The sequence below is a fragment of the Ceraceosorus guamensis genome, assembly GCF_003144195.1.
Source record: "Ceraceosorus guamensis strain MCA 4658 unplaced genomic scaffold IE81scaffold_27, whole genome shotgun sequence".
Lineage (NCBI taxonomy): Eukaryota > Fungi > Basidiomycota > Exobasidiomycetes > Ceraceosorales > Ceraceosoraceae > Ceraceosorus > Ceraceosorus guamensis.
The window spans coordinates 96,818-121,950 of NW_020290022.1; the positions used below are offsets into that span (position 1 = coordinate 96,818).

At 54.7% G+C, this 25,133-nt stretch overlaps 7 protein-coding genes across 7 annotated transcripts; 4 read left to right on the forward strand and 3 right to left on the reverse strand.

Annotated features, from left to right (window-relative positions):
• Positions 1 to 1,029: 1,029 nt before the first annotated feature.
• IE81DRAFT_117480 (hypothetical protein) lies at positions 1,030 to 2,626 on the reverse strand. Its single transcript, XM_025510162.1, has 2 exons — positions 2,388 to 2,626; positions 1,030 to 2,283 (listed from the first exon to the last, which is right to left on the reverse strand). The coding sequence occupies exons 1-2, from the start codon at positions 2,501 to 2,503 to the stop codon at positions 1,134 to 1,136; spliced, it is 1,266 nt and encodes a 421-aa protein (XP_025369816.1). The 5' UTR covers positions 2,504 to 2,626; the 3' UTR covers positions 1,030 to 1,133.
• A 1,697-nt stretch (positions 2,627 to 4,323) lies between these two features.
• IE81DRAFT_117485 (hypothetical protein) lies at positions 4,324 to 4,764 on the forward strand. The gene has a single exon (XM_025510163.1). It carries the CDS (start codon positions 4,411 to 4,413, stop codon positions 4,672 to 4,674), a length of 264 nt encoding a protein of 87 aa, XP_025369817.1. The 5' UTR covers positions 4,324 to 4,410; the 3' UTR covers positions 4,675 to 4,764.
• A 2,234-nt stretch (positions 4,765 to 6,998) lies between these two features.
• Positions 6,999 to 8,699, forward strand: IE81DRAFT_289887 (translation factor; the record flags this gene model as incomplete). The annotated part of the gene is made up of 4 exons (XM_025511830.1): positions 6,999 to 7,615; positions 7,739 to 8,314; positions 8,378 to 8,471; positions 8,589 to 8,699. 4 exons carry the CDS (start codon positions 6,999 to 7,001, stop codon positions 8,697 to 8,699), a joined length of 1,398 nt encoding a protein of 465 aa, XP_025369818.1.
• Positions 8,700 to 8,963: 264 nt separating this feature from the next.
• On the reverse strand, positions 8,964 to 11,414 carry IE81DRAFT_117503 (hypothetical protein). Its single transcript, XM_025510164.1, has 3 exons — positions 10,809 to 11,414; positions 10,609 to 10,676; positions 8,964 to 10,535 (listed from the first exon to the last, which is right to left on the reverse strand). The coding sequence occupies exons 1-3, from the start codon at positions 11,168 to 11,170 to the stop codon at positions 9,229 to 9,231; spliced, it is 1,737 nt and encodes a 578-aa protein (XP_025369819.1). The 5' UTR covers positions 11,171 to 11,414; the 3' UTR covers positions 8,964 to 9,228.
• Positions 11,415 to 12,633: 1,219 nt separating this feature from the next.
• Positions 12,634 to 13,035, forward strand: IE81DRAFT_323205 (hypothetical protein). The gene has a single exon (XM_025513863.1). The coding sequence runs from the start codon at positions 12,764 to 12,766 to the stop codon at positions 12,989 to 12,991; it is 228 nt and encodes a 75-aa protein (XP_025369820.1). The 5' UTR covers positions 12,634 to 12,763; the 3' UTR covers positions 12,992 to 13,035.
• A 1,825-nt stretch (positions 13,036 to 14,860) lies between these two features.
• IE81DRAFT_289918 (amino acid permease) lies at positions 14,861 to 16,766 on the forward strand (the record flags this gene model as incomplete). The annotated part of the gene is made up of 4 exons (XM_025511832.1): positions 14,861 to 15,442; positions 15,520 to 16,300; positions 16,400 to 16,511; positions 16,589 to 16,766. The coding sequence occupies 4 exons, from the start codon at positions 14,861 to 14,863 to the stop codon at positions 16,764 to 16,766; spliced, it is 1,653 nt and encodes a 550-aa protein (XP_025369821.1).
• IE81DRAFT_323207 (putative PRP8-U5 snRNP protein, pre-mRNA splicing factor) lies at positions 16,687 to 24,657 on the reverse strand. Its single transcript, XM_025513864.1, has 5 exons — positions 22,727 to 24,657; positions 22,637 to 22,650; positions 18,125 to 22,566; positions 16,999 to 18,058; positions 16,687 to 16,889 (listed from the first exon to the last, which is right to left on the reverse strand). Exons 1-4 carry the CDS (start codon positions 24,421 to 24,423, stop codon positions 17,012 to 17,014), a joined length of 7,200 nt encoding a protein of 2,399 aa, XP_025369822.1. The 5' UTR covers positions 24,424 to 24,657; the 3' UTR covers positions 16,687 to 16,889; positions 16,999 to 17,011.
• Between the last annotated feature and the right edge of the window lie 476 nt (positions 24,658 to 25,133).

Genomic DNA, 25,133 nt, shown 5'->3' on the forward strand with positions numbered 1-25,133 from the left:
CAGAAGTAAAAGCAGAGAAAGGAAGAAGAGTTGTGGCCTCGACCATTAGAATCAAAGGAAAGGCCAAAGGGGATTCGTGATTGATCCACTCCTTTCGTTTACTCTGCTCTCACCTCTAGTCCACCATTCTTCAAGCTCCACTCATCTCGTTCAAACGATCGCAAAGCAAAGCAAGGCAGAAAAGACTAGACTAGTCACGAGTCCTATGCTCCTGCTCAACTTCTTCATGTAGGTGTGGCGCTAATGTCACCATTCTTCAGAGGCCTGCGCGTCTGGCCTGAGTGGTGAGGACGCTTGAACCATGCCGTCGAAACAGGCGTGGCCGCGTGCACCGAGGTGCCACGTTGCACACTCCCGCCTGGCCACTCGCGCTCTGCATTCCGGCCTTAGCGGAAGGCCGAAATGAACACTTGACCGCAAATACGGACCGCTCGAAGCCTTGGTTGTGAAGCATCGTGTTCCAGGAAAATAGCAGGTGGACTAAGCGCGATGGACTCACAGACTCTGCCATAACAAAAGCACCTCACTCAGCGCCTGTTGATCACACGTCATGGCACACGATTTGCGGTCTGCGATGTATGGGTATTCCGATGGTCGGACTGATACTGAAAGCTCTGAGGCTCGTCGAGCTGCTCACGAGGCTTTCTGTCGTGAATCTTTGTGGGACGACGGGGACAGGTGTGAAGCTTTGTGGGAAGGGGACAAGAGAGACGAGACTTGATGGTGCTTGTGCGTACTAGAAACAATGTGTTGGGAAGAATCGATGACTTGGCTCTTTGGGAAGGGATTCTTGATCGTGAAGAGCAGGCGAGAGAGTGTAGCAAAACTCCTGCGTCCTTGACTGCAGCTTCCGATAGGATGGGCTGTCGATGTCCGGAGCGCTTCTCGAAAGTGTTGTGGGGACAAGGAAGATAATCATGATACATGGTGGAAACATTCTTCAACCACTGTTGCTTGGCGGTTGCGAATCTTCACGCTGCGATGCTGACTGCTGGAGGGGAGACGTAGATGACGCAATGGAGACGAGAGGCGATGGCGTTCACGAGCGCGGCCACATTGGATGCACGCATAGGATAGCGCTTGGCTCAGGCGACTGATGACGAAAACATCTGTCTGCCTTGCAACGGCGCTCCTTAGTGAGCCTGAGGACGCGGCACGCCGGTGTCAGCGCCAGCCGGGACGCCCTCTTCCGATGAAGTGCCATCCTGCCCTAACGTGTCGGCGGTCTCGACAGACTTGCTGCTGGGCTGAGCGCCGAAGCCATAAGGGTGTGCACCGTAGCGGCGACCATCGACTTCTTCGGCCATAGCGTGAGAGACCTGAGGAAGCATAGCGATAGCGGTAGCGTCTCCAGCGGGATCCTCGTAGCGTTCCTCGATCGTCATGATGTGGATTCCTCCTTCGACGTCGTCACGAGGGGCCTGGCGCAAGAAGTGTCCGTTGCCGCCACCGTTGCTGCCGTTTTTGCGGAAGAAGCTGCTCGTACCACGACCATTCTCGGTGACCGTGTTGTTGGAGGCCGTAGGCACAAATCGACTGTGGCGAGTGTTGCGCACTCCAGAGACGGCGGCAGCTTCCTTGGTCGCACCACCGGTGGAGCTGGTGTTCATGGTGTAGCGTTGACGGTCTTGGAGCATAGCTCTAGCATTGAGGGTGGACATGAGCGAATTGACGTAAAGCTTCGCGAGAGGCAAGTTGAAGAGCAGGTGCGCAGTCGTCGTGGAGCAAACGAAAAGGATCAAATCGATGGTCGCAACGCCAGCCGTGAGTAGACCAGTCTGAAGCGTGAGACGGATGAGCTTAGTGATGATGTCGTCGGTCTGTTGGAAACCAGTGCGGCTCTTGTTCAGGGTAGCGATCAGCGCAGACGTGATGATAATGTCACAAAGGGCAGCGCAAGCCAGCCAGAGAATGACGGCGACCTGAAACTTTTGAAACTCTGCAAACTTGCGCACGATCTCCACACCGATCGTCGTGCCGATGGAGGAGAGGAAGCTGATGACGGCGGTGACACCAACCACAGCAGAGATCCACCAATGAGACGTGAGCTTCCAGATGCGCCAAGCAAAGAAACCCTGGGCCATCATGGCGATAGCAGAGGTGAGGATAGGATCGGCGCTGAAAGTGTGCGTCGCGACGGAAGCAACCTCGAGATCTCCAAAGTTGGACACCAAGTAGAAGTATGTGAAGTGGCTGCACAATGCAGTGTGGAGAGTGTCGGCGACGAAGAGCACCGCGATGAAGATTCGCATGAGGCGCTTGTCGTTTGGAAAGTTGACGAAGCTATTCATAGCGGCGGGTGGGTGTCAGCACGGACAGTGTGGGCGGTGAATCACTGCGCGAGTGGGTGAATGCGCGCATGGATGCAGTGCCGCCTCAGTACTCACTACAGGTAGGTCTGCACGACACTGAAGCCATAGAGCCAAATGTTGAGCATGGTGCCCAGGAGGATGAAACCCAGGCTGTAGTCGAGCGCGTGGTGCGCGTTGAGATCGAGCGTCATGATGTCCAACTGTCTCGATTCAATCGATGCAGCGAAGTCGTAAGTGGTGGCTGTCCTGAACGATTTGGGTGGGCTGGTCAGGGTGCGATGGTCGACGACTGCAAGTCTCAAGCAAGGGCGTGTGTAGCTTCTCCAGGAGGGTCAAAAGAGTATGGAAAGCGAGAAGTGCGGATGAGTGATGTTTGAATGTCGGAGGATCCCAAGCAAAGCCCAGCGGACAAGCAGGGGAGATGAAAGTGGGAGGGGATGGTCGTGGTAAGAAGGGCGGAGGAGCGCTGGGGGGAAGAAAGCTGCCGATGGTGGAAGCGGAGACAGATTGGGTGGATGAGTATGAACGGTATTTGTAGCAAAGCGTCAGGAGCGTCTGCAGGTGGATTCTTATGTGAGTGCCCGCACGCAAGCCAGTCACTAGAGATTCGCGAGAGCACTTGTGACTTGCTGCTTCTGTATATCGATAGGTGGATGAGCCGGGGGAGCAGTGCTCGATCAATCTCTGCGCAAATTGATGAGGTGGGTAGGCAGCCCAGAAGATCAGGGGCGGTGTGACTCTTGCAGCTTCGCTTCAGCGGAAGGAGCCGTGCACGCCTAGCTGATAGCAAGAAAGTGATGGGAGCAGAATGCCGCGGCCACTGAGGCGCTAAAAGTGGCGTGCGAGGGGATCAAAACGCGCGCTGTTGATGGTCCAACGGACGGGCAAGCTTGCATGAAGTTGGCGAGGAGTCGAGTGTGCGTAGGAGCTAGAGAGCGGGAGAAAGAGAGAGATGTAGAGAGGATGGCGTGCGTTCGCGACAGCAGGTGCAGTCAGCCACGACTTGTCGCTTCAAGTACCAATCAGCAGCAGGCATCAGACGACACACAGTCATGAAGTCCATCGCCTCTTTTCTTGGTCAAAGGAAGCAAATCGGGAAGCAGAGCAAGAATCGTTATGAGGGGGCCGAGCGCATGGAGTCTTAGGGCAGTTGGCACTGGTGCGATGCTATGCGAGGAGCGTGAGAGCAAGCTTGAACGCTTTTCGCAACGTTGTGCTGCGCGAGTGCAGCAAGCAGCATCATCATCCTATGCAGCAGCAGGCGCAGGCTTCTTTCGGAGACTAATGCGCGGCACAACCCCCTCGTACCGTAGACGCGCACCTGCATGCATGCCGCTGCTGCTGCGCTGCTGCTCCATCGCTTCGCAGCTGTGCATCTTCCTCTTGCATATGGGATCGAGGCGCCAGCTCACCTGACTGCTGAGGCCTCGACATATGCGAGAATTGCATCCACACCGCGTCTGGATCAAATCTGTAGGAGGGTGTTTCACACTCAAGACTTTGAACGACGCGAGGCTCTTGATCGCTATTTGGCAGGGCACGGAAGCGCGACGCTACGCCCGAGACTCAGAAGCTCAGCAGTGTGACCGCGTGTGAACAACTCGATCTGACTCGGGATACACAATTACAAGTGTACGATGGATGTATGGCTGTGTGCTCTTCTGTCTCAGTCGACCATTCAGAATTGCCGCGGTATAGCTGTGTACCCGCGCATGCATACCGAGAAGTCGAAGAGACGCACTTGCGTCGTTTCGGAGCAAGCTGGTCATCGCTTACCCCGAGTAGTATTCACAATCAAGAATCAAGAATCTCCCTTCTTATTGTTGCTACCAATTGTGATGCTGTCTGCACGCTCCTTCCAGCGTCACGCACGCATCCTGCTGTCAAGCTCGCTGTAGACGTGAAGCTATGCAGGGGGTGTTGACTCTGCCAGCGCCGTGCTCGTAGCTTGACATCCGCGTCCGTGATTTCTGATTCGAATCAAGAATCGTGAATCTAGCACCCTTCTGACTCGACTTTCTCACCACATAGCCACGCTAGCGCGAGCCCTGCCCCTGCGTCGATTGTCGCGCACGTTACAGCAGGCTGCGCGGGGGGGATGAGAGGGGAGCCGCTAAAGCCTCAGAGCGCCGGCTTGGCACGCCTACGGTTTTCGGGAAGGACTGAGCGCGGTATCTCACCGCGCTGCGCGACTGCGACTTACTTGACTGTTGCGACTCTTACTACTAAAACTACCACACGGGTATCTACAGACCATATGTACGTTATGTGTGCATATATATATATACATACGGTTGAGCGCCAATCTCGGTGTAAATCGATGCACACAGCAGCAGATGTAAGAGAGAGTCCTGACTCTTGACTGATCAATCACAGAACCATCTTGAGTCCGCGTGACCTTCCATCGTGGATCCCATATGGAAATTACCAAAATAACACACCAATCGCCATGGCATGCAATTCAAATTGCAATCACAATCTTGAATGTGTCTCATTTCGGAGAGTCACGAGTGTTGGACGTGGCGGATGTCGCACCCTTGACTCAACTTCTTGCGTCATATATACGTCTCGGTCTCGTCACTGCTCGTTCGTGACACCAAATTGACCATTTGTGCGATTTGACCTTCAACTACTCTGAGTCAGAGTGCGACTCAAGCTTCAATAAGTGATCTGAATTTTAAGGTTCGATGCTGCCCTCTCCAGCATGTACAGGTTGAGCTAGCTGCGCCTCATCGAGTCGCGCTAGGCTCATGCATGATTGCTGCTGGCTCCGCGGAGGCCCACAGCCGACATCTAGAATTGCAAGCGCGCGTCGCGCGTCGCGCGTCTGCCCTTCGCGATGAGGCCGACCGAACGCATGCGGCAACCCGCAGGTCTAGTTGCAGGTGTGGCGCACAGGCTGCATCAGGGTGACCCACATTCACGCGGCACCAAATCATGAAGAGACACGATGGAGGCTGCGCATTCATCAGTCGTTACAAAGTCGTGAGTCGTCGTGGGTGAGGTTAGAGAAATTCATGCAAGTGGCTGAGGGGGTAAGTAGTGGTGGTAGCAGCGGGTGTATAGACGCTCCTTCCACAGGTCCACCACGTCGACATGGGAAAGCGTGCTTATGGTGATTCAAAAATCACAAATGACGCTGATTGGGCAGCAACATATCTATACCATGTCTGCGTCTTGCCCGGCATTCGTGATTCAAATCAGAATTGCGATCAACTCGGCTCGTAACACGAGCTGTGTGGTCACTCGGGCAATGCAGCGCGGTACGTATTATAGAGCGAGCTATATATGATGGTAGCGACTCGAGCAATTTGGGGCTGCACGGGTCGTCCCATCTTTGGCAGAGCACGATTGGGCAGCGACGTGCAGGCAAGAGGATGCGCGTGCGAGCAAAGCTGTGAATCGCTCTTCCAGACAGCTCCCACGTCCCGCAAAACCCTCACGCGCGACTTTAGCTGTGGACCTTTCCCCTCGAAATGCTCTGTCGAGTGACTGTAGGGAGGCTGATTGAAGGACCTTGAATTCGCGGTCCAAGATGCTGGAGTGTAGCCTCGGTCTCTTCGCAAGGCACGGCGCCAGCTAGCTCATGACGAATCACAATCACAATGCCCTTCCGACTCGCGGCTAGACACGCAGCCAAGTCATTTCGCTCGAGAGGATCAAGCCCAGGACAGTCACAGTGACAATAAGTCTTTCTGCCTTGCCGCCTCCGCCACCAACCATCATCACGACGCGCAGCAAGCTCAGCTGCATGAGCCAGCCAGCCTCAAAAGCGGCGCTAAAGAATGACTGGCGTGAGGCGTGGGAGTAACGAGTAGGCACGAATGTCAGGACCTGCGCAGACCTCGCTCTTACTCGTCCGATTGGGAAGGTCACCCGCCCGCCACACCGGCCGCCAGCCAGCCTGTGCGTGTATAGATGCAAATGCAAGGAGGTCTGACATCTTGACCCCGACAGCGCGTTCCCACGGTCGTAGCGCGACCCTGGGGGCGGCCAAGGTTGATATATAGACGCTTGATCCGTGATTATGGTGGGATCGCAACGCGATGCGCAGCGACTCGCGCCTACAAGCAAAGCGTGGCTCGCTCGTCTTCTTCTTGTTGTGGTAAAGGTACTCGTGACTGTCAAAGCGGACCCGCCTGCTGCTTCTGAACGAGACTGTTGTCACTCTTGACTGACTGTGTGACTCACGACTGCAAGGCCGCGAGCGGGGCATTCGTGATCATTTGGAACGATGTGCAGAACACACGCCCAGGAAGGCCCTTCGGCCGGTGAGGGATTTCTCGTACGAGAGATCTGCGCTCGGCCCTTGTGGAGGAATCGGAATGAAAAGTCAAAAATCTAGCTGCAGCTGCTGTCACGCGAGCAGAAGGCTTCGACCTTGCTGCCTCCCTGTACGCCAACCCGCCTCTACGTCCTCCACCCAGACTACTCCTCCCATTCACAACTGCCCACCACTACCTGAGCGCTTATGCTGTCTCTGCCGCGTTCTTGGACCAAGCTGCGCACTCACAGCGATCTCGTAGCGGGCGCATGCTGAGGAGTCTCTCTGCGCGATCCGCCCCCTTCTCCCTGGGCACCCAGCGAGGACGTGTAGGGATTTCTGCGAGGAAGGCGTCTCATCACTGGCCCACCCCATCACTTCGACCATTGAGCAATTGGCACAAGATGCCACTTGATCTCACGATGGCCGAGGCTGGATCCTCGGCCAAAAGGGGGCCCGAAGTCCGTGCCAATGGACTCCCAGCCGGCCCAGAGTCAGACACTTTGCAAGCTTGCGTGCGCGATGACTCAGGATATCCATCTCGTCGCTTTCAAACTCGGCTTCTGCCAGCCCTCGGAACTTTGGTGGAGAGATCAGCTTCCGTCTCTACGGCTAGCAAAGCTCTGCGGACCGGTCACGCCGTCGCTTTCCCAACAGAGACCGTGTACGGTCTGGGAGCCAGCGCTCTCTCTTCATCCGCCGTTCTCAAAATCTTTGCAGCCAAGGGCAGACCGGCCGACAACCCACTCATCGTTCACATCAGTGATCTTCCCATGCTTTCCAGCATCGTTGACCCGGACTGGAGACCATCCGAAGCTTACCAGGCGCTCTTCAAGCTCTGGCCAGCTCCGATGACGCTGCTTTGTCCCGCTAAGAAAGACTTGCCGAGGGAAGTTACTGCTGGTCATTCTACTGTGGGGGTGCGGATACCGCAGCATGAGCTGGCCAGGGAGTTGATACGAGCTGCTGGAGTACCTCTAGCTGCGCCCTCCGCCAACGCCTCGGGAAGGCCGAGCCCTACTTTAGCTGCGCACGTCATGTACGATCTGGGCGGGGCGCTGGATGATGCACGCTTGCAGGCAGGCGTTGCGGATGATCCAAGGAAAGGCTTCTCGGCGGCAGGAACGGCGTCAGTCTTCAGCTCATCCATGCGTGAGCCGAGCTCGTCAAGAGGAAGGGTGCCATTCATCTTGGATGGAGGTCCTTGCACCTTGGGTCTGGAATCAACAGTGATCGATGGTATCACATCCACATCTGAATTGCGCATCCTTCGGCCTGGTGGACTGAGCGCAGAGAGCATTCAGCAGTGTCTGGGAAGTGCTGATCTATCCGACAAGTTGGAGGTCAAAATCTACGGCCAGCAGTCTACCGGGGCGAAAGCAATGGAATTTGAGGAGCAGATGTTGCTCAACCCTACGACGCCTGGAATGAAGTATCGACACTATTCGCCGGATGCTAGGGTGGTTCTAATAAGAGCGACAAAGTCAGCAGGAACGCGAAATCCTGCTTCAACATCCTCACATCTTGGAGCGCTGCTCGAAGCTCAGCTGGAAAGGTCAGGCGCTGCACAGGGTGGGGACGAAGCGCAGGTGGACATAGGTGTGATGAGCCTCGACTCGAGCCTGCTCAGCACGTCGATCGATGCTTTGTGCGTCGCTTCACGCAGTACGCTCACCGATTCATCCTCTGTGCCCGAAGCGCAGCGAAGTCATCTTCGACGGCCCATCGCGCTGCGCACGTCCCTCGCGCACTCTCGACCCGATGTAGAAGCAGGGTCGCTGGCCGAAGGGTCAAAAGCGAGGAAAGTATTCATTCACCGCTTCTCGCTCGGCAGCATTCGAGACCCTCACGAAGCCGCGAGCAGGCTGTTCCAAGGGCTCAGGGTGCTGGATGAGGTCGAAATCTTCCACGAAAGCCAAGAGCAAAGCGACGGCGAAGGTGCTGCTGCTGGGCAGGGACAGGAGCTGGAGCTGGACGCATCGAATGGACGGGGTTCTTTGAGGAGACGCAAGACGGGATGCGATGTGATTCTGGTCGAGAGCGTTACGGAGCAGGGTATAGGGCTGGCCATCATGAATAGACTCAACAAAGCTGCTGGAGAAGTCGTTGAGATTGACCTTTGAGAGGCCACGCACCGCACCCGCACCCGCGTCCGGAAAAGGTCCAGAAGCACATCTGCCAGCTTTGCAGAAGTCGCTGGTTTTCTTGTTATTTTGGTGCCTTCGCACAAACACATACCCTTTTCGCTGCTCGCATTTCTTTTTACAAAAAACATATCATTGCAGCCGTCGCGAGGGCGCATATCCTTTGAATCTGACGGTGAGATCCGGAAAAGAAGGCGAATGGAGGGAGGGAGGAGAAAGGGATGGATGGTGGGAAGAGAGGGGGGGCAGGCAATCGATCCAGTCGATGCGCCAAACGTGCGGAGCGGGTGTGAAAGTGTCCTTGCAAATGGTGGAGAGGTATGAAGAGCGACCAGGGAGGGCAACGAGTCAGACTTTGGAGAGTGGCAGGACGGCAAAGGGCACGAGATTCGTAGTGTACAAGAAGGCAGGTTGAAGCGAACGAGACTAAGCGATTCCAAGCGACGACATTTTGTAGACGATGATGGTTCAGATCACGGGATGGGAGATGCATGGCTTGCTAGCAAGGTCAATGCGAGGCGCCATTGTAAGCGTACGCCTGGTGTTGATGATGATGTGGTGATTGTTCCTGTCGGTGCTGCTGCTGCTGGTGGTGGTGTTGGTAGTGGTAATCTCCTTGTTCGGGATGACCATACGCTTGTGCCTGCTCCTCATAGCCGCTGTAGGCTTGCCCATAGCCCTCGTCCGCCTGCGCATAGCCATCAGCCACCTGTTGAGGCGAGGCGAGTTGGGCATCATGATACTCTGACCTCTGAGTCTGGATTTCGCCTTGCTTGCTCTTCCACTCTTCCTGATGAGCTAGAGGCGAGCTGCGCTGCTGAGCGTACTGATCGTGGTGAGAAGTTGGTGCTTGGCCAGCCGGAGAAGGTGCGCGTCTGGACGCGTGACTTTGTGACGAGGGTGGAGGACCGTAAGCGCTTGCGCGAACTCCATAGTCTGCCAAGACGCCTCCATAAGGTTGACTAGACCTGACGCCAGCAGCATTCGAGTCGTACGTCGACATGTGATCTGCCGAAGAGGAAGAGGAAGATCCGCCGTACCACGCCATCGCCTCTTCACCATTGGCAGCAGCAGGTGTCAAGCTGCTGTAAGCCTGCTCTTGCGATTGTCGTCTAGGCGCACCGCCCGCTGCCGGTTGGGTTCTAGCAGTCTCGTACGAAGGCCTCGCTCGATTCGCCTCGTAGCTCTTTCGTCTAGCTTCTGCACCATAAAGCTCTGGCGACGGCTTCAGGATGCCCGCAGGTGCTGCTCGCGAACCGCCCTGCCAGGAGTCTACCGCAGGTGTGACGTTGATGCTGGGTGTGGATCCTCCTGCGTGCGCAGTCAAAGGATCAGTAGCTCCCAAATTAGATCGCTGCTTCGGCGCGTTCGGTGCGACATTGCCGTATTTTTGGGACTGCTGCTGTTGCTGAGCGTAGCCTGCTTGGGCAGCGCGGGGAGATTGCAGGGGATCTTGTGGGTAGGCGCCGTGATGGTTGTTGTTGGCAGGTAGATAGTCGCTATTGCCCGTGCTCGGCCTCGAGCTGTATGCTTGCTTGTAATGCGACTGAGGGGATGCAAAGGAGTTGTAACTGTCTCGACTCGCAGATCCCTTCAGTGCGGGACTCTGCGGGCTGCCGATAAGGTTGTCCGAACTACCGCTCTCGAATTGATTCCATTGCGTCTTTGGCGTGGATAGATGATCGTCGGCGTTTCCGACCGAACCACGCTTGGTCACATCTCTCCCCACAGTCGGGCTGGGTGCGGTCGCGTCGTAGGAAGCGAAAGAGTCGCGCTTCCTATGTTTGGCAGTCATAATCACTGAACCAAAAGTGACTGCAGAGATTGGCAGAGGAATGTAGAGAATTAGTGTGGGTATTTTTAGACGTCGCCGGCCTGTCTCACTCACTGCCTAGCAAACCAGCCGCCGCAGATGCACCAGTTGCAATGATGTGGAAGGGTTCAAGAAGAGCGACCCTGATGAAGAGGTCGACAAGACGATGTGAGCACAAGAGCAAGGTTCTTTGTGAGCACGCCATTGGGCCTGTTCAGCGCTAAGCCCCAAAAAGGTGGGAGTTGCTGATGGTGCCGACTGCCATTGTGACTCACCTGTACAGCAGCACCACCGCGCTGATCGATACGCCAATCAGAATGATGGCAAGAATGAGGATCAAAGCTCCCACATAAGCCGTAGGCTTCTTGAACAGCAAGGTCCTCTTGAATGCAAAGGTCAAGATTGCCAACGCAGCAATGACGGCGATCGCAATATCCACCCCAGCAACAGCCTTCAAAATTGTCAATTCCCGCACAGGATATCCCTGTGATCCTCGCGGCACATCTCGAATTCCCATCAAGACGAAATAGGCAGATACGATGCTTCCGGCCAGTGCAAGGACGCCAAAAAAGATGACGGCTGTCAGACGACTGACCAGACCCTGACCGTCATCGTATGGATCTATCGCCCGGCCCATCTTGGCGGCACGAGAAAAAAGAAATTACGAGTGGATGCGCGCGCGCTGAAACGGTGCCGGGGCTAAAACTGCTGGGAAGGTCGAGCCCTCGAGAATGGCGGTGAGATTTTGCAGCAGCAGACTGAGTAGTTCAGAGAGCGGTATACGGCGATTAGCCCAAGGACGATGCACGATTGATGAGCCTGTATCGACACCGTCGAGACTGGATTAGCTTCCAAAGGTCGAGGTGGAAGGATTGTGATGCGCAGCGAGTCGGATGTTTGTACAGACAGGAGAGAGGGTTTGGAGAGGAGCAAAGGGGGGTTGAGGTGGGCCACGAGGCTACAAGAAGTCAAGAATTGTTGTGGTCGGATTCGCGTTGCGGGAGGCGTTGGTGGTGCGAACTGAATCGTGAACAGCGTCGCGAGTGTCCAATGAGGCAATCAAGAATCGCAAGCGACGGAGTTCCGCGAGCGAGCAGCAAGCGATTTGGGGGGGGAGGATAGAAGCTATAGGGATGTGGACAGGCTCATCAGCAAGTTATAGGAGTGCAGGGAATTGTGATTGTGAAGATGAATTACGAATGCACTAGACCGGTCTGGCAAATATCGAACAAGCATGGAACAATAATAATAAAGCGCCACATGCCAAGTCGACCGACGAGAGGGTCAAGCAGGACTTTTGATTCATGATGACACTGCCAAAAAAGGATCCGCAAGCAGCCCCCACACCCGCATATCATCCGCATCCGCATCCGCACACCCTGATCTGAGTAAGAACGGCGGCCGATGTGGTTGCGAAGTCTGCACTCGATCGTGACTGCACTGCACGCCTGCATGCGCACACGCCCATGACTCTTCGCGGAAATTTGGTGCGGAGGAAAAGCCTTGGCGGCATGAAAGCTCGACGTGCTCGGAGCTCCATGCAAAAAATAAATCCACGCGATCGAGTCAAAATAGGCGTCGAATTTTGAAAGCCAAAAAAAGTGTCTTCTTGCATGGCCGTGCATGCATGCATGCATGCCTGCATGGCTGGACTTGTAGACTTGCTTCAACCTTCAACTCGACTCAGTAGTCAGTGATTCTCAAAGCGCTTCTTTGTCCCGCCGCTCCGCTTTTGTTTGGATCGGCCGCCGAGTCTTGAGTGCAGCTGAGCTGCATTTTCATGCGCGCATATAGCCATCCGCGCAAGGACCGCTTGTATGCTTTGAGTCCGAGTGTGTTGCTGATTACAACTTATAATCATCGTAGGTGCTGTAGGTAGGTGTTATCATGTACCAGTCTTGAGTCGGTGCCCCCTCCCCCCCTGCGCTGTAGCTGCACCTCGGATGAACCACGGCGCGTGCGCTACAGCGAAATTCACGCTTGTGATCCCAAAGACCAGCACAGCAGATCATTTGCACTTTGACTCTCGATGGCCAAGCGAAATGTCCTGACTCCTGAATTCTGGGCGAGGCCCCCCCCCCCCCCCCTTTTTTTTTTCGTGTTGTGTATTGGAAGACGCGAAGTAATTTCAGCAAATTCGTGGTCTAGCGCGGCAAGTGTGCTCCTCGGCGAATCGCAAGCGTAAAACGGCAAAATGACCCTCTTGTAGCCGCCTGCTACTCCTCGAGTAATGCTGGTGAAGCAGCAGCAGCAGCAGCAGCAGCAGCGCATTCAAGATTTGCCTCTCCGTCCGTTCGCATCCAGGCACAAAGGTCCGGATGCAACTCCCTCCTTGACTTTTGTGTGGAGCGCGAGCAGCCCTTCCCTTGAAGCCCCGCTCGTCCTTTGCCTAATTCGTTTACCGGTACTCGAATATGTGCTTGCATGCGCATGGATGCACATGGTACGCCGTGCATGACGCGGCATGTCAGCAGAGCTTCAAGACGGTGAGTTGAGTTGCAAGTAGATGAACGTGAAGAGTCAAGAGTTCAGGGTCAAGAGTCCCTGAGTGCATGAGTCGTGATCGAGTCGGGCCAGTGCTGCTCACGCCAGTGGGAGCACGACAATCAGAATCGAGCTCTTCAAGCCGCTCGCGTTCTCCAATCGTGAATAAAGCTACGTCGACCTTGAATTTCAATCAAGAATAGCAGATAGCGCTTGCGTTATCGTTGCATGCACGCTAGCCGAGTTGGCGCCTGCAGCAAGCTTGTCAAGGTCCCGTGATCGAGCTGTCACTCTAAACTCATCGGCCGTGGGTTCACGATCCCGTCCCGTGACGGGAACGGCAAGTCGCAGCGGTACGGTACAGTCGTGAGTCGTTGTAGGGTACGTACCGGTCCATCGAGCAGCGTACGCGTACGTGTCCCTTGGTGTATACGTGTGGATGTTTACCTGCTCTCGAGGCGATACCTCGGTGAGAAGCGCTGAGTTCCGCATGGTCCGTCCGCTCGATCAAGCGATAGCAACGCTGGTCGACCGTCGATGCTAGGCAAGCGCTACTCGGATCATCGACCTCCGAGCGCACCACTCAGACTTGCGAACTCGCACTTGATCGTGCGAACGGCGACGTGAGCAAAGCGTCAGCAGCAGCTGATATGCCTACGCGAGCTCGCAGCGAAGCGTCAATCGGGGACGATGTATGACTCGAGGGAAGCGTGCTACGTCCTGTACTGTACTGGGCGCATTGCGCTCTTCGAGAAAGCCGCAATCACAAGAGTCCTAACCTGCGGACTTACAGTCGTGCGTCTGCACATTCATCATGATATGAAGCAGCTTGAATTTGCCTCTTTTTACCATCCGCTCATCGAGCATGGACAAGCTGTGTACATCGAATAGACTTAAACGACTTTGCTGCTCTGATTTGCTGTTCCCACGCTCGCAAATACCAGCCGGACATGCTTCGGTCAACGTCAGCCAGCTCAGGTCAAGAGGTCATGACGCAAGACTCATCAGGGTGTGTGTGGCTCGCGCGAGCGCATATCGGTGGCATGATCGCAGTGTTCAGGAAGCAGAAATCACGAGCTGTCATGGGGCCGTGAAGGACTGATAGATGGACAGACGATAGAGTAGTCGATTGAGGGCAGAAAGCTTTAGCGCGATCACGCCATCCGGCGATCTATTTGCGATCAGGGAGACGCGCGCGGACAACTCCGCGCATGTGCGCTCTGCTGAGACCCACCGACCGCGGCGTGATTGCCAGTCAGAAGTGATTTTTGGCGTCGTATATGCGTGATATGCTGATTGCGGTTTGAGTTTGCCGTTGCTGGTATCAATCAAATCACAATGAGTGAATCAGTCTTGAGTTCAAGCTTGATTATTCGCATATATATTCGCATTCGCATTCGCATTCGCATTCGCATTCGCATTCAAGCTTCAAGCTTGGCTGATGATGTCTGCGGGAGCGGCAAAGTGGACAATCTGAGCGGGTCATCGATTGTCATCCTTTTGCTTCATTGCACTCGATATCGTCGGTCACCTGCTCCACACTACTGACTCATCATTGGTCTCGTCGGCATTCAGACAAATGCGTCAGAGAGAGAGGAGGTGCGGTGCAGGCCGGCTATAGACCGAGCTGATGCTGGTCCTCAAAGTGTCTGCGTCTGCCAAGACCGCACTTCCTGCCTAGCCACTGGCTCTGCACGCTTTTGAAGTGAGAGACCGTCAAGCCGTTCATCGTCTTCACCACCACCACGCAAAGCGTTGAAGCGCTTGACGCAGAAAAGTCTCAAGTACTTGTAAGCCAGCGAGCTCATGTGCAGGGCATTTCACAATGGTGGATGTCAATCCCATGAACCCGACACCGGACGTCGAGATTCAGAGACGAGAGTCGCGCGAGAGCTACAAGGATGTAGATCGAAAGAATGACAGGCATTTGGGACCGCAAGAGCCACAGGTGGTGACAGTCGAAGAGCAGCGAGATCTGAAGCGACATCTTTCTCAAAGACACGTGTCTATGATCGCGCTGGCTGGAGCGCTAGGCACGGGTTTGTTCATAGGCTTAGGGTCTTCCATCCAGACCGGTGGACCATTAGGAGCTCTACTCGGATACTCGACGATCGGTCTATTAGTCTGCGCCGTCCAGTTCGCGCTAGGGGAGACTGCAGCTTTATTTCCGCTGACTGGAGGCTTTGTCAGACATGCGGACCTCATCACCGATCCTGCGTTGGGTTTCGCTGTGGGCTGGAACCTCGTCTATGGTAATCTGCTCTCCATCCCCTCGGAGATCACTGCTATATGCGTGCTCTTTCAGCTCTGGACGGATGTATCGCCAGCTGTCTTTATCGTCATCTTTATCGTCCTCACCGTCGCTGTAGGCATGGTCAACGTTAGAGTGTTCGGAGAGGTCGAGTTCGGCTTTGCAATGCTCAAGGTGCGCTCAAGTGCTCTCATCGTGGTAGAGACAGCGTAGCCGCGCTCACCCTTTGAAATGCCGCTGTATGTTGACAGATACTTTTAGTCATCTTTCTCATCATTTTTGGACTGATCGTCAATCTTGGTGGCGTACCAGGCACGGAGCGAATCGGTTTCCGTTATTGGGAGAATCCGGGACCCTTTGTGGAGTATGTGGCTGCAGGAGCCTGGGGACGTTTCTTGGGCTACTGGAGCTGCATGGGAGCAGCGGTCTTTTCTTTCGCAGGTACGGAATCCATCGCAATGGCAGCGGCCGAGACGCGCAACCCGTCTCGAGCACTGCCTCGAGCCTGCAAGAGGGTGTTCGCTAGAGTCTTGCTCTTTTACGTCTTGGCTGTGCTCGTCGTTGGTATGCTCACTGCTAGCAACGATGAAAGATTGGGAAACGATTCTGGAACGGCTGCTCAGAGTCCGTTCGTCATTGCAGCCTCAGCAGCGGGCTATCCTGCTGTTGGCTCATTTGTCAACGCCATCGTCATCACTTCGGCATGGTCTTCTTCAAACCAAGCTCTTCTGGCAGGTACGAGGGTGCTGTACGGTCTAGCACTCAAAGGTCAAGCACCGAGAATCTTTCTGCGGACAACATCTTGGGGCACACCTTATGTCTGTGTAGCTCTATTCGCATCATTCATGTTCTTGGCCTTCTTGAGCCTCTCTTCTAGCGCTCTGACAGTCTTTTATTGGTTGCTGGACCTTGTGGCTGCAGGGGTCTTGGTCTCTTGGATCACCATTCTGACCAATCATTTGCGTCTACGTCTTGCGCTCAAAAAGCAAGGTGTGGATCGCACAGAGCTGCCGTGGTCAAACAGATGGACTCGTGAGTATGCTGCTGACTTCTTTGATGCTCTGATCGATCAGCCGATTTCAGCTCCGTCTTTCCCTCGCCTGGCGCGCGCCTACCTCCGCCTTTTCACAGTCCATTCTTCCATTGCTGGATTGGTGTTTGCAGTCATCGTGCTCTTGACAAACGGCTGGAAGGTCTTCACGAAGGGCCATTGGTCACCTAGCGACTTTGTTTCGGCCTATGTGTGAGTATACTCGAACCTTTTCCCTTGCGACCCTCCATTCTGACTGAGCTGCTCTCTTCCACCATCTTGCTACGTAGAGACATTCCTCTCGTACTCACCGTCTTTGCTCTGTGGAAATGTTTGAAGCGCACCCGCCACGTAAAGCTAGACGAGATTCCGATCCTCGAAGCGCTCAACGAGATTCAAGAATTCAACGGGGACGACGAAAACGTGGCTAGAGGTTGGAAACGCGCCATCAGCTGGTTGTGGGAGTGAACGTCGAACTTTACTTTCAGGCAAAAGTCCCGCGCAACACCTTGCTTTGTTGTGTAACCGTACAGGTCCTTGTCACCTACTCGCATTCATGAACTGGGTCCAGCAAGTAACGTCAAATGAGCCCTGCCAATCGATTCGAGCGTGATGTCATTCAGGAGGGGCGGGAAGCGTGATAGAGTACAAAGCACAAGTTAGGCGTCGCGTCCTTTGATTCAGAAGCGGTCTGACGCACAATTCCACCATAATCAAGCGAAGGCATTTTCAGCGTCGACTCCCTCTTCGTCTCCAACTTCCATAGCGGCATCCGTGAAGTTCAGGAAATTCTGAGGGCGATGCCTCTCATCCCAGAACGAGGGAATAGTGTTGAGCTCGTACGTGGTCTTCATGGACGGTGCGAACTGGGCACTTAGGCTGAGTCCGTAATTCCAAGGCGCGTTCGGTCCGGCCGGCATGAGTGTGGTTCCAAGGATGCGGTCAGACAGCAAGAGCTGTTGTCGTTCGCCGAAAGAGCGGTCAAATCCTTGAGGGTTGCCCGACGCATCCATGGCACTCAATTTGCGGCCCCACTCGAAACCGGCGACGCTCAGGCTGTAAGCTGAAATGCTGACACTACCAGGCGTGAAGGCACAAGAGATGCACACGCTGCTAGCGCCCCAGCTTTCGTGAGCTGCCATGGTCCGAGCATGCGTGATGACATCCTCGGGAGCCATAAAGTTCGAGTCGGCCGATTGCGTCTTGATCCATCCAAGCGGCTCCAGATCCTTCAGCATGTAGTCATGCTGAGGCAGCTCGTTCGGAAGCTCGACACCATTGTTGCTGCCACGTTGTGGCAACCAGACAATGACTTTCACCTCTTTGACGGATGGCGCGTCGGACGGGGAGCTGCCGTACATGTATCCGGCGACTTGAGTGCGCAAATCGGAATTGACGATGAAAGTCTTGATGAGGTTCTTGGGCAGAACATACGTCAATGCACCTGCATCCTCCTGCACATCGTCGTTGGAGACATACAAGTGCTGGCATCTGAGTGGCAAGTTGGTGGCACTAAGGGCGCGAACACGCCAGTCTGATTTGGAGCTGAATGCAGTGTTGCCATACGCCGTGGTCGTGGTCACGGTAAGCTCGTCACCGTGCACGTTGGCGGTCTTGGTCTGGGTTGCTGTGACCTGTGCCGAGGCCTGAGCGCCTTGCTCGAGCTCTTGCATTTGTTGACGCTGCACACTGGGCGCTTGAATTTCTTGTCCAAGAAGGATGTCACGAATTTCGCTCGAGGTGAGGGATGCGACATTGACCTACACATTAAAAAATAGAGGGTCAGTCAAAGATTCTGATTCGCCCAATCTCAAAGCTGCACTCACCGAGTTCCTCTTCCCGTAGTCTGCAAGGATCAAATCACGCAGCTGAATCTCGACCTTGATCCATTCCTCGTCCGACAGGCTTGGCCAAATGTGGTGAGGCTCTGTAGTGACGCTGACGTTTGGACGAAGCACGATCTTGGCTTTCTCCTGGTTGACATGGATGGCTCGGAGGAGCAAAAGGACGCGGGAAAAGGCAGTGTAGCTCGAGATGGACGTGAGCCAATTGTCGTACAGATTCATCAAGATCATCTGCGGTTGCGTCGCCTTCAACACCAGATCACCAAACTTCTCCAGCTTGAGCACAGCGTTCCAAGGCACATTGAGCTCCGCACCACGAATGACGATGTTGGGGAAGTCGAGCAGATGCACTTCCAGAGGGTCGAGAAGACCTTTACGGCTAACGATGACTTGCTTCGGCTGCTCTTCAATGGGCAGCGATCGAATGAGCGCAGCAACTTCTTCTGCCGTTTTCCATTTGGCCAGCTGACCCAAACGCTTTTGTCCAGCCCAGACCGAGGTGTGGATGATCTTCAAAAATACCTGACCAGTGCGCGGGTTCAGGATAAAGATGGCGCCGTTGATCGGTTTGGTGACCAAGTTGCCCTCAAAGGTTCGGTGGATGGTCACACGATATACGTTTGTGTCATCCACCATCCAGATGACAGCATTTCCAAACAGCTCCGAATAGTTCCCAGAATTGAGGTAAGGCTCCGTGGGCTCGGAGCTGTACAGCTGAAGACCTTTGCGAATGCGTTCACGCAGCACATGCAGCGCCGGATTTGCCTTCATGATCTTCGCCATGGCCTGTTGTATCAGCGGCTTTGAGCCGGGGAACCAGTTGCCGTACGCACTGTGCATGGTGTATGCAAGGTCGATGGCAATCAGAGCACCGGTAGGCGAGGGGTAGATAGAGGTGCTGTCCGTCGAGTAGTCCAAAAATTTAGCTCGAGCATAGCGTTCGACGTCGTGCGAGTCAAAGTCACCCCAGCGAAGCTGAACGTCGAGCCACCACTTGTTGCTGCTGCTGCCGTCCAACACATCACGGGAATCCGTGAGCAGCGAAGGCCTGCTCATTGGCCACTTGTAGCTAGCGAACAAAAGGACGTCCGCACAGCTCGAGTTCATCTTGTAGGACTTTCTGGGATGGATCGTTTCCTTTTGCACCGTCTCGATCTGCAGAGCTTCCAGCTCATGGTCAAAGACTTGGCACAGATCCATCACCACCGACTCGTGAATCTTCTGCCACAAATGCGCGCGGAAGATTTGAATATAGCTGATCTTCAACGTCGGCAGCTTGCCGTGCATGAAGATGCCAGTGAGATCGAGCTGCACCTGGAAACCGACATAAACGTTTGCGCGGTTCAGGGTCGGCGACCACCAGAGAGTGAAGCGACGGTTGGGAATTTGGTTGAGACCAGAGCGCTGAGCATTTGTGAGCTTCTTGCTCTTCATCGACTCCTCAAAACCGCTAGCCTTCTCCCAGAAGAGACCCTCCCAAGTAGGGAATGCTGTTGCGGCGAAGAGCGTGTGTTCCAGGATACCCTCGACACCTCCTAGCGCGGCGATAACATCTACACGGTAATTGTTGAGCGACCAAAGCTTTCCATCGTGACGCTGATTGGTCCACCAGAAGGGCTGATACTTGAGCAGCTGGTACTGAGTAAAGTGCGTGCGCAATCTCCAGAACTTGTCGTACGACAGAATCGTGCGGTCGCGTTGGAACAGCGTATTGATTCTCGGTAGACCGCGGTCAAACGACGTTTCCAAATCTTCGAGCGTCAGTCGTCTGTTCTGAGCCGCCGCTTCCTTGCGCTTCTGGGCGTACTCAGCCCACACTCTGGCCGAGTCTGTGAATTCGGCCTCCCAAGGTACGACGTATCTGAACAGCGTTGGGATGATCGCAGCTTCATTCTGGAGGCCCCCAGTCTGCGCACCAGCGCGGAAGTGGCTGATGCCCGTCTCTGTCTGTTTAGACCAGCGCAGATCGGATGCAGGGATGAGGATATGACTGCAAGAGAGCATGCCGAGACCCCCCACTTCCGTGGGCGAGTAGAAGACCGCAGGTGGGAATCTCGAAGGCATCTTCGAATTCAGACCCATCTTGACACGCGTCTGCGTCTTATTCTCGGCCTTGACGATGAGATCCAGAAGCTCTGTAGTAGAGATGACCGCTTCTCTGTAGTACGTCACCAGACCAATGATGAGGGTGTTCCACTTGTTGGCGATCTTTTGGAACGTGGTCGCACCAGCAGCCATGAGCACCTGGCGAACTCTGTTTTCGAAATGCTTGATGCCTTCTTCCGACACGCGAATGAATGCTTGACTAGTACGTTCGCCAGTAGCATTGTGAACAAGGCTCCAGACTCCCTCCCGATCCTCGTGCACATCGTTGGTGCGAATCTTGGGCAAAATGCGGACCTCGAAACCTTGCATGCTGAACAGCAAATTGGGATTGTCTTTGGAGTATACGCTCGCAAAAGTGTCATCCCACTCGATGGTGGTAAGAGCGCGAGGCAAGCGGTTCTTGATGTCCCAAAATACGGCGCGTCCAAGGTTGACATCGTGCTTGATGAGACGCATACGGCAGTCGCGAGGCCAGCACTTGCGGTTGTTGTAGCCGATCAAGTTGGTGTTGTTCGGATCTGGGTTCGCACTGAGGAAGCGCTGAATGAGATCTCGACTCTCGTCTGCATCGAAACGTAAGAGCATATGAATGCGGTCGACATATCGGGTATACATCCTGATGGGATGACGTGTCTCGGACTGAGTATCACGGAATTGCAAGAAGCCGTTGGGCATCTGAGGAGGACCGGCCATTTCTGAAGAACGCTGCAGACCCAGAATCAGTAAGTCAAGAACCAGGCCCCAGTACTGGAAGACGAAACCGGAAAATTGGAGTCCGCGGATCAAGCCGTACGCATTGACGTGCGCCATGTCCTTGAAAACGATGGAGACGTTGTTCTTCGCCGTGATGTAGTCGGCCAAGTTGGAGTCCATGATGAGACGCAAAAGACGGTTGAGGAGCGTCAAGTCGATCTTCTCATACACCCTGCTCAGCGTCGTCTCCATGAGCACATTGCACTCCCCATTGCTCGTCTCCCAAATGTTCTCCAGATTGTTGATGCCGTTGCACCACTTGTACACTAATAAAGGCGGAGGCTCTTGATCGCTCGGCTTAATCCATGCCGGGAAGAGCTGCCGCTTGTCCGCCTCGTAGGACAGGTACTGGTCAAGATACGCATCAGTGATCTTCTCGATGGGCTCGATATCATACGTAGGAATGAGTTTTTCGTAGGTGTCAAAGAATTCCAGACCAACTTCCTTGAACGCACGCTGCGTTAGCATCAATCGCTTAATGCGCGCGAGAGTTTCGTGCGGGTTATCGAAGGCCTGTTCCACCAGGGCCAATTCTTCTCGCTGACTTTGGTTAAGGCGACCCTTGACACTGTAGGCCTCCTTTAGCTTTTCTAAAGCCAGCACGAGCAGCTTGGTGTCATGCTTGAAGTTAAGAGAGGGGAAAGGGATGGGCTGGAATCGACGGGATTCGAGCCAGTGCACGGTGGAAGTGTACACAGCGACGGCAGCCTCCGAGGTGATGTACGGTCCATCCTTGAGATACGAGTTCTGACGTTCTTGCTCAGCCTTGAGGTAGAGACGAGTGAGACGACCGAGGTTCTTTCGGGCAACCGTCTTGTCTACCGTAGCGCCTCGACGAATACGCTCGCGGTTGTAATGAGCCACAGAGGTCCACCAATCGCTCTTGTTCTTGATGTAGCGCAAAATCATATTCTCGATAGCGACGGGCATGCCGGGCACTTTCCAGGGAACGTTGGCTTTCCAGCATCTCCAAGCTTCGTTGAGATGGGACATGATTGTCTTGGCTTTGTTTTGCCTTAAGCCCTCGGGCGCGGAGTCCAGAATATCGTGCATGACGGCCGCACGCAATTCCAAGTCGAAGTGAGACTCGACTCTTTGTTTCGTGATGGTCGCGCTCTTGTTGCGATTGTTGCGCCCCTCGAACTGACGTGCGAGCAGATTGCCGAGCCATCGCTCGAGCAAGGGCGTGATGCCTCTCATAAAGTACATCCACACGCGCCAAGAAGGTGCCCAGAAGCCAACGCCAGGCCCCTTTCCGACCGGTCCACTGTTGAAGCGATGATAGATCACGTGCTTGAGGTCCTTGCACGCTCGAATCTGACGCATGATGCGGTACTTGTATCGGTAAGCACCGGTCAGCTGTCCGACGTGGTTGAAAGTGAATTGCAGAGCATCGGCGAGCTGGAAAGCATCGACATTTCCTAGTCGGAACATGACGTGCATGTCGACGACCAATTTGGTCAGGCGACCCAGCTCACGGACAAGGTGGAAAGCGTTTCCGAAACGAGACTTCTTCCGCTCCTTTGTCGTTAATGTCTTGACTGGCTTCAAGTTGAGATTGTAATCTGCGAGGTCAGGCGTAAAGGTGTCAGCGCTAGCAAATAAGTACGAAAGCGCACCTGTAGCGCGGCTCACCAAGATGCAAATACCTGAAAAGCGAAGCAAGTCAGGGTTGGCAATGTCAGTGGAAGCCACCGGCGTCACTCGCAATCCTATATTACTCACGTCAAGCCCTTGCGGTGGATCATGAGCGACAACATATTGAAGCTCTGGCGTTCCACCTGCAGACCAGCCTCGACCCAGTCCAGCGTCGTCTGCTGAAAGAACTTTGTCCCTTTCAACTGTTTCAAGAGGTACTTCTTCGTGTGGGCTTGGGGTGGACGAGTGTGCAGCGTGTTGGCGATCCATCGCTTGAGAAGCTTCTGATAGCTGACTCGCGTCTTGACCGGCAATCCCGCGGGAGAGTGCTCTTGCCACCAGCTCGAAATCAGCGGCACATCCAGCACGCGACGCGTACGACCACTTCTGAGGTTGTACGGAGCTGGCGCCCACCAGAGAGCGATTGCGTCGGTAGTGAGCTCATTGGTGAGCGAATCTTCGTCCAAGAAGGGCTCAATGTCGTCAGGGAGAGAGAAGGCCATCTCGTCTGGAAGATCATCGTCGCCATCCACTCCCACGCCAAACACTTCGTCCTCGTGGGAAAGCACTGGCTCCCCATCGTCGTACTCGGGACGGAAAGCGTCAGCGCTGGCTAAGCCGCGATTAGAGATGGGGTTGAGCACGGGGTCAAAGTAGAATGTGGGCAGATCCGGGTCTTCTGGCCTAATGAACACATTCCTGGGCTCATGATATTCCCCAATGTGCACCGATCTGGGTCGTGGATTGTATAGGTGCGGGAACGCCACACGATACTCTGTCCGGATCTGATGACGAATGATGACCTTTCGAATGTCATTGAACTCGTCCCAATCCGCATTGTCTTCTTCCGGGTCGTTGTACAGCGGTTCAAAGCGGGGACCGCCTGGAATGGCGACGTTGAGAGCCTTAGCCGTCAAGAAGGACTTCTTGTCGAAGAGGTAATGGTAGTTGGAATCGCCATTAGCGAAATCGCTGAGAAGCGTCTTGCCGATACGATGCAGCGCGGCCATCTGGGGCAGGTCAAGATTCCATGACTTGTAGCTGGGTCCGTTGACACGATTCAGATCTTCAATGAGAGGCTTGTTATCGTAAAACCAATCTATGATAGGAGCGTCTTCTTCCTCGTCCAACTCGAGCTGAATGGCTTCCATGGGTTCCACGTCGAGGAGATTGTCGCCATAGTCCAGTGGTGGCTCTTCATCGTCAAATGGCGGCAATCGCATGCGCTTGAAATGCCTTCTGTCACGCTTTTCACGACGCTGTGCCAACCACATCGCTGCCCACTGCGCGTGATAGATGGGTTCGATGACTCTTGGAATGTCGTTGACGAACGAGATGGCACCGGTGATGTGATACAGAACCGGCACCTCGCGAACTTGTTCCCAAGGCATGGGGATGTTCTCTAGCAGCTTGTACATCGCGTGAGGTACGTACTTGAGAGCTCCAAGATGGACACGCTTGTCCGAGCGATATTTCCTGTTACTCATGTCACCATGCTCCTTGATGATTTTGCGAACATGTTCGGGAGGCAATTCCTGCTTGCCAGTGTCGATGATGCCCGTCTTGCCTTTCCTATCACCGTACCGTCTACTCTGGCTCTGAATCCATTTGCGCGACTTGGCTGCCAAGGCTTCGTCGGACAGCCTTGGGACTTCGCCGTTGACGCCATGACTGGGAGTGTGAGATGCTCCTGCAGGGAACCCAGGTGGGGGTCCAGCACTGGGGCCAGCACTACCACGGGGGCCGGTGGGCACTCCCACAAAACCTGGAGGAGGCCCAGACATGTTGAGCTCCTGGTCTCCCTGGTTGCGGGGCCAATGAGAAAAGGGAGAAGAGACAGCAAGGCCGGCAAGCTCAGTAAGAGCTGGTTCGAGCGGAGGTGCAGAGGTAGGCTTGACCGCGTGGCCGACAGGCGCGACACCGACGAAGGCGTGTGGGAAGGGGAAGCTTTGAAGCTACTGCCGCAACGATGCAAGCTTATAGTCAGCGCGGCAGGGATGTTGGATGGTGTAGCAAGGAGCTCATTGCGTGTCGAAGAAGTGCGCCGGTATTGGTCTCGTCGTGAGTACCGTTGCAGCTTGTGAGTGGCGATTTCTGAAGTAGGTAAGACGCGAGCCACGTGCGCGTGGCAAGGGTCCCCAGAGTGGGACGCGTACGATGGGAGCTTTTTGCGTAGAGCCATGCAAGCGAAAGACTTGCCGGTGCAGCCAAGCGCAACCCCTTTGCTTCCCTTTTCCTCACTCATTTCAACTCACAGCTTATTGTGGGTGCCAGCTTCAATACTTCCAAAGCTGCTCAGCACCTCTATCAGCTGATGTAAGATTACTCGTCAGAAGCTTCAACGGCGGTCTGGCATTTTCGTTCCAGCTGTTCTTTGTCTTGGCTCGTTCTGGAGGCCCAGCTGGAAGGAGCCGCGTCGAACATTCATGCACTCGCATTTGTTGCAGTCGCACTCGCCCTCACCACTCTCCCTCTCTCTCTCAGAGCGCTATGC

Bases quoted from the DNA above. Each gene is read 5' to 3' on its own strand.
- IE81DRAFT_117480 (XM_025510162.1), bottom strand. From the start codon at position 2,503: ATGACGCTCGATCTCAACGCGCACCACGCGCTCGACTACAGCCTGGGT. The intron at 2,284-2,387 runs GTGAGTACTGAG...CGCTATGAATAG, and splicing joins GTCGTGCAGACCTACCTGTA to CTTCGTCAACTTTCCAAACG.
- IE81DRAFT_117485 (XM_025510163.1), top strand. From the start codon at position 4,411: ATGAGAGGGGAGCCGCTAAAGCCTCAGAGCGCCGGCTTGGCACGCCTA.
- IE81DRAFT_117503 (XM_025510164.1), bottom strand. From the start codon at position 11,170: ATGGGCCGGGCGATAGATCCATACGATGACGGTCAGGGTCTGGTCAGT. The intron at 10,677-10,808 runs GTGAGTCACAAT...CCTCTTCATCAG, and splicing joins GCGGTGGTGCTGCTGTACAG to GGTCGCTCTTCTTGAACCCT. The intron at 10,536-10,608 runs GTGAGTGAGACA...CAATCTCTGCAG, and splicing joins GGCGGCTGGTTTGCTAGGCA to TCACTTTTGGTTCAGTGATT.
- IE81DRAFT_323205 (XM_025513863.1), top strand. From the start codon at position 12,764: ATGCTGGTGAAGCAGCAGCAGCAGCAGCAGCAGCAGCGCATTCAAGAT.
- IE81DRAFT_323207 (XM_025513864.1), bottom strand. From the start codon at position 24,423: ATGTCTGGGCCTCCTCCAGGTTTTGTGGGAGTGCCCACCGGCCCCCGT. The intron at 18,059-18,124 runs GTGAGTGCAGCT...TTTAATGTGTAG, and splicing joins ACTACGGGAAGAGGAACTCG to GTCAATGTCGCATCCCTCAC.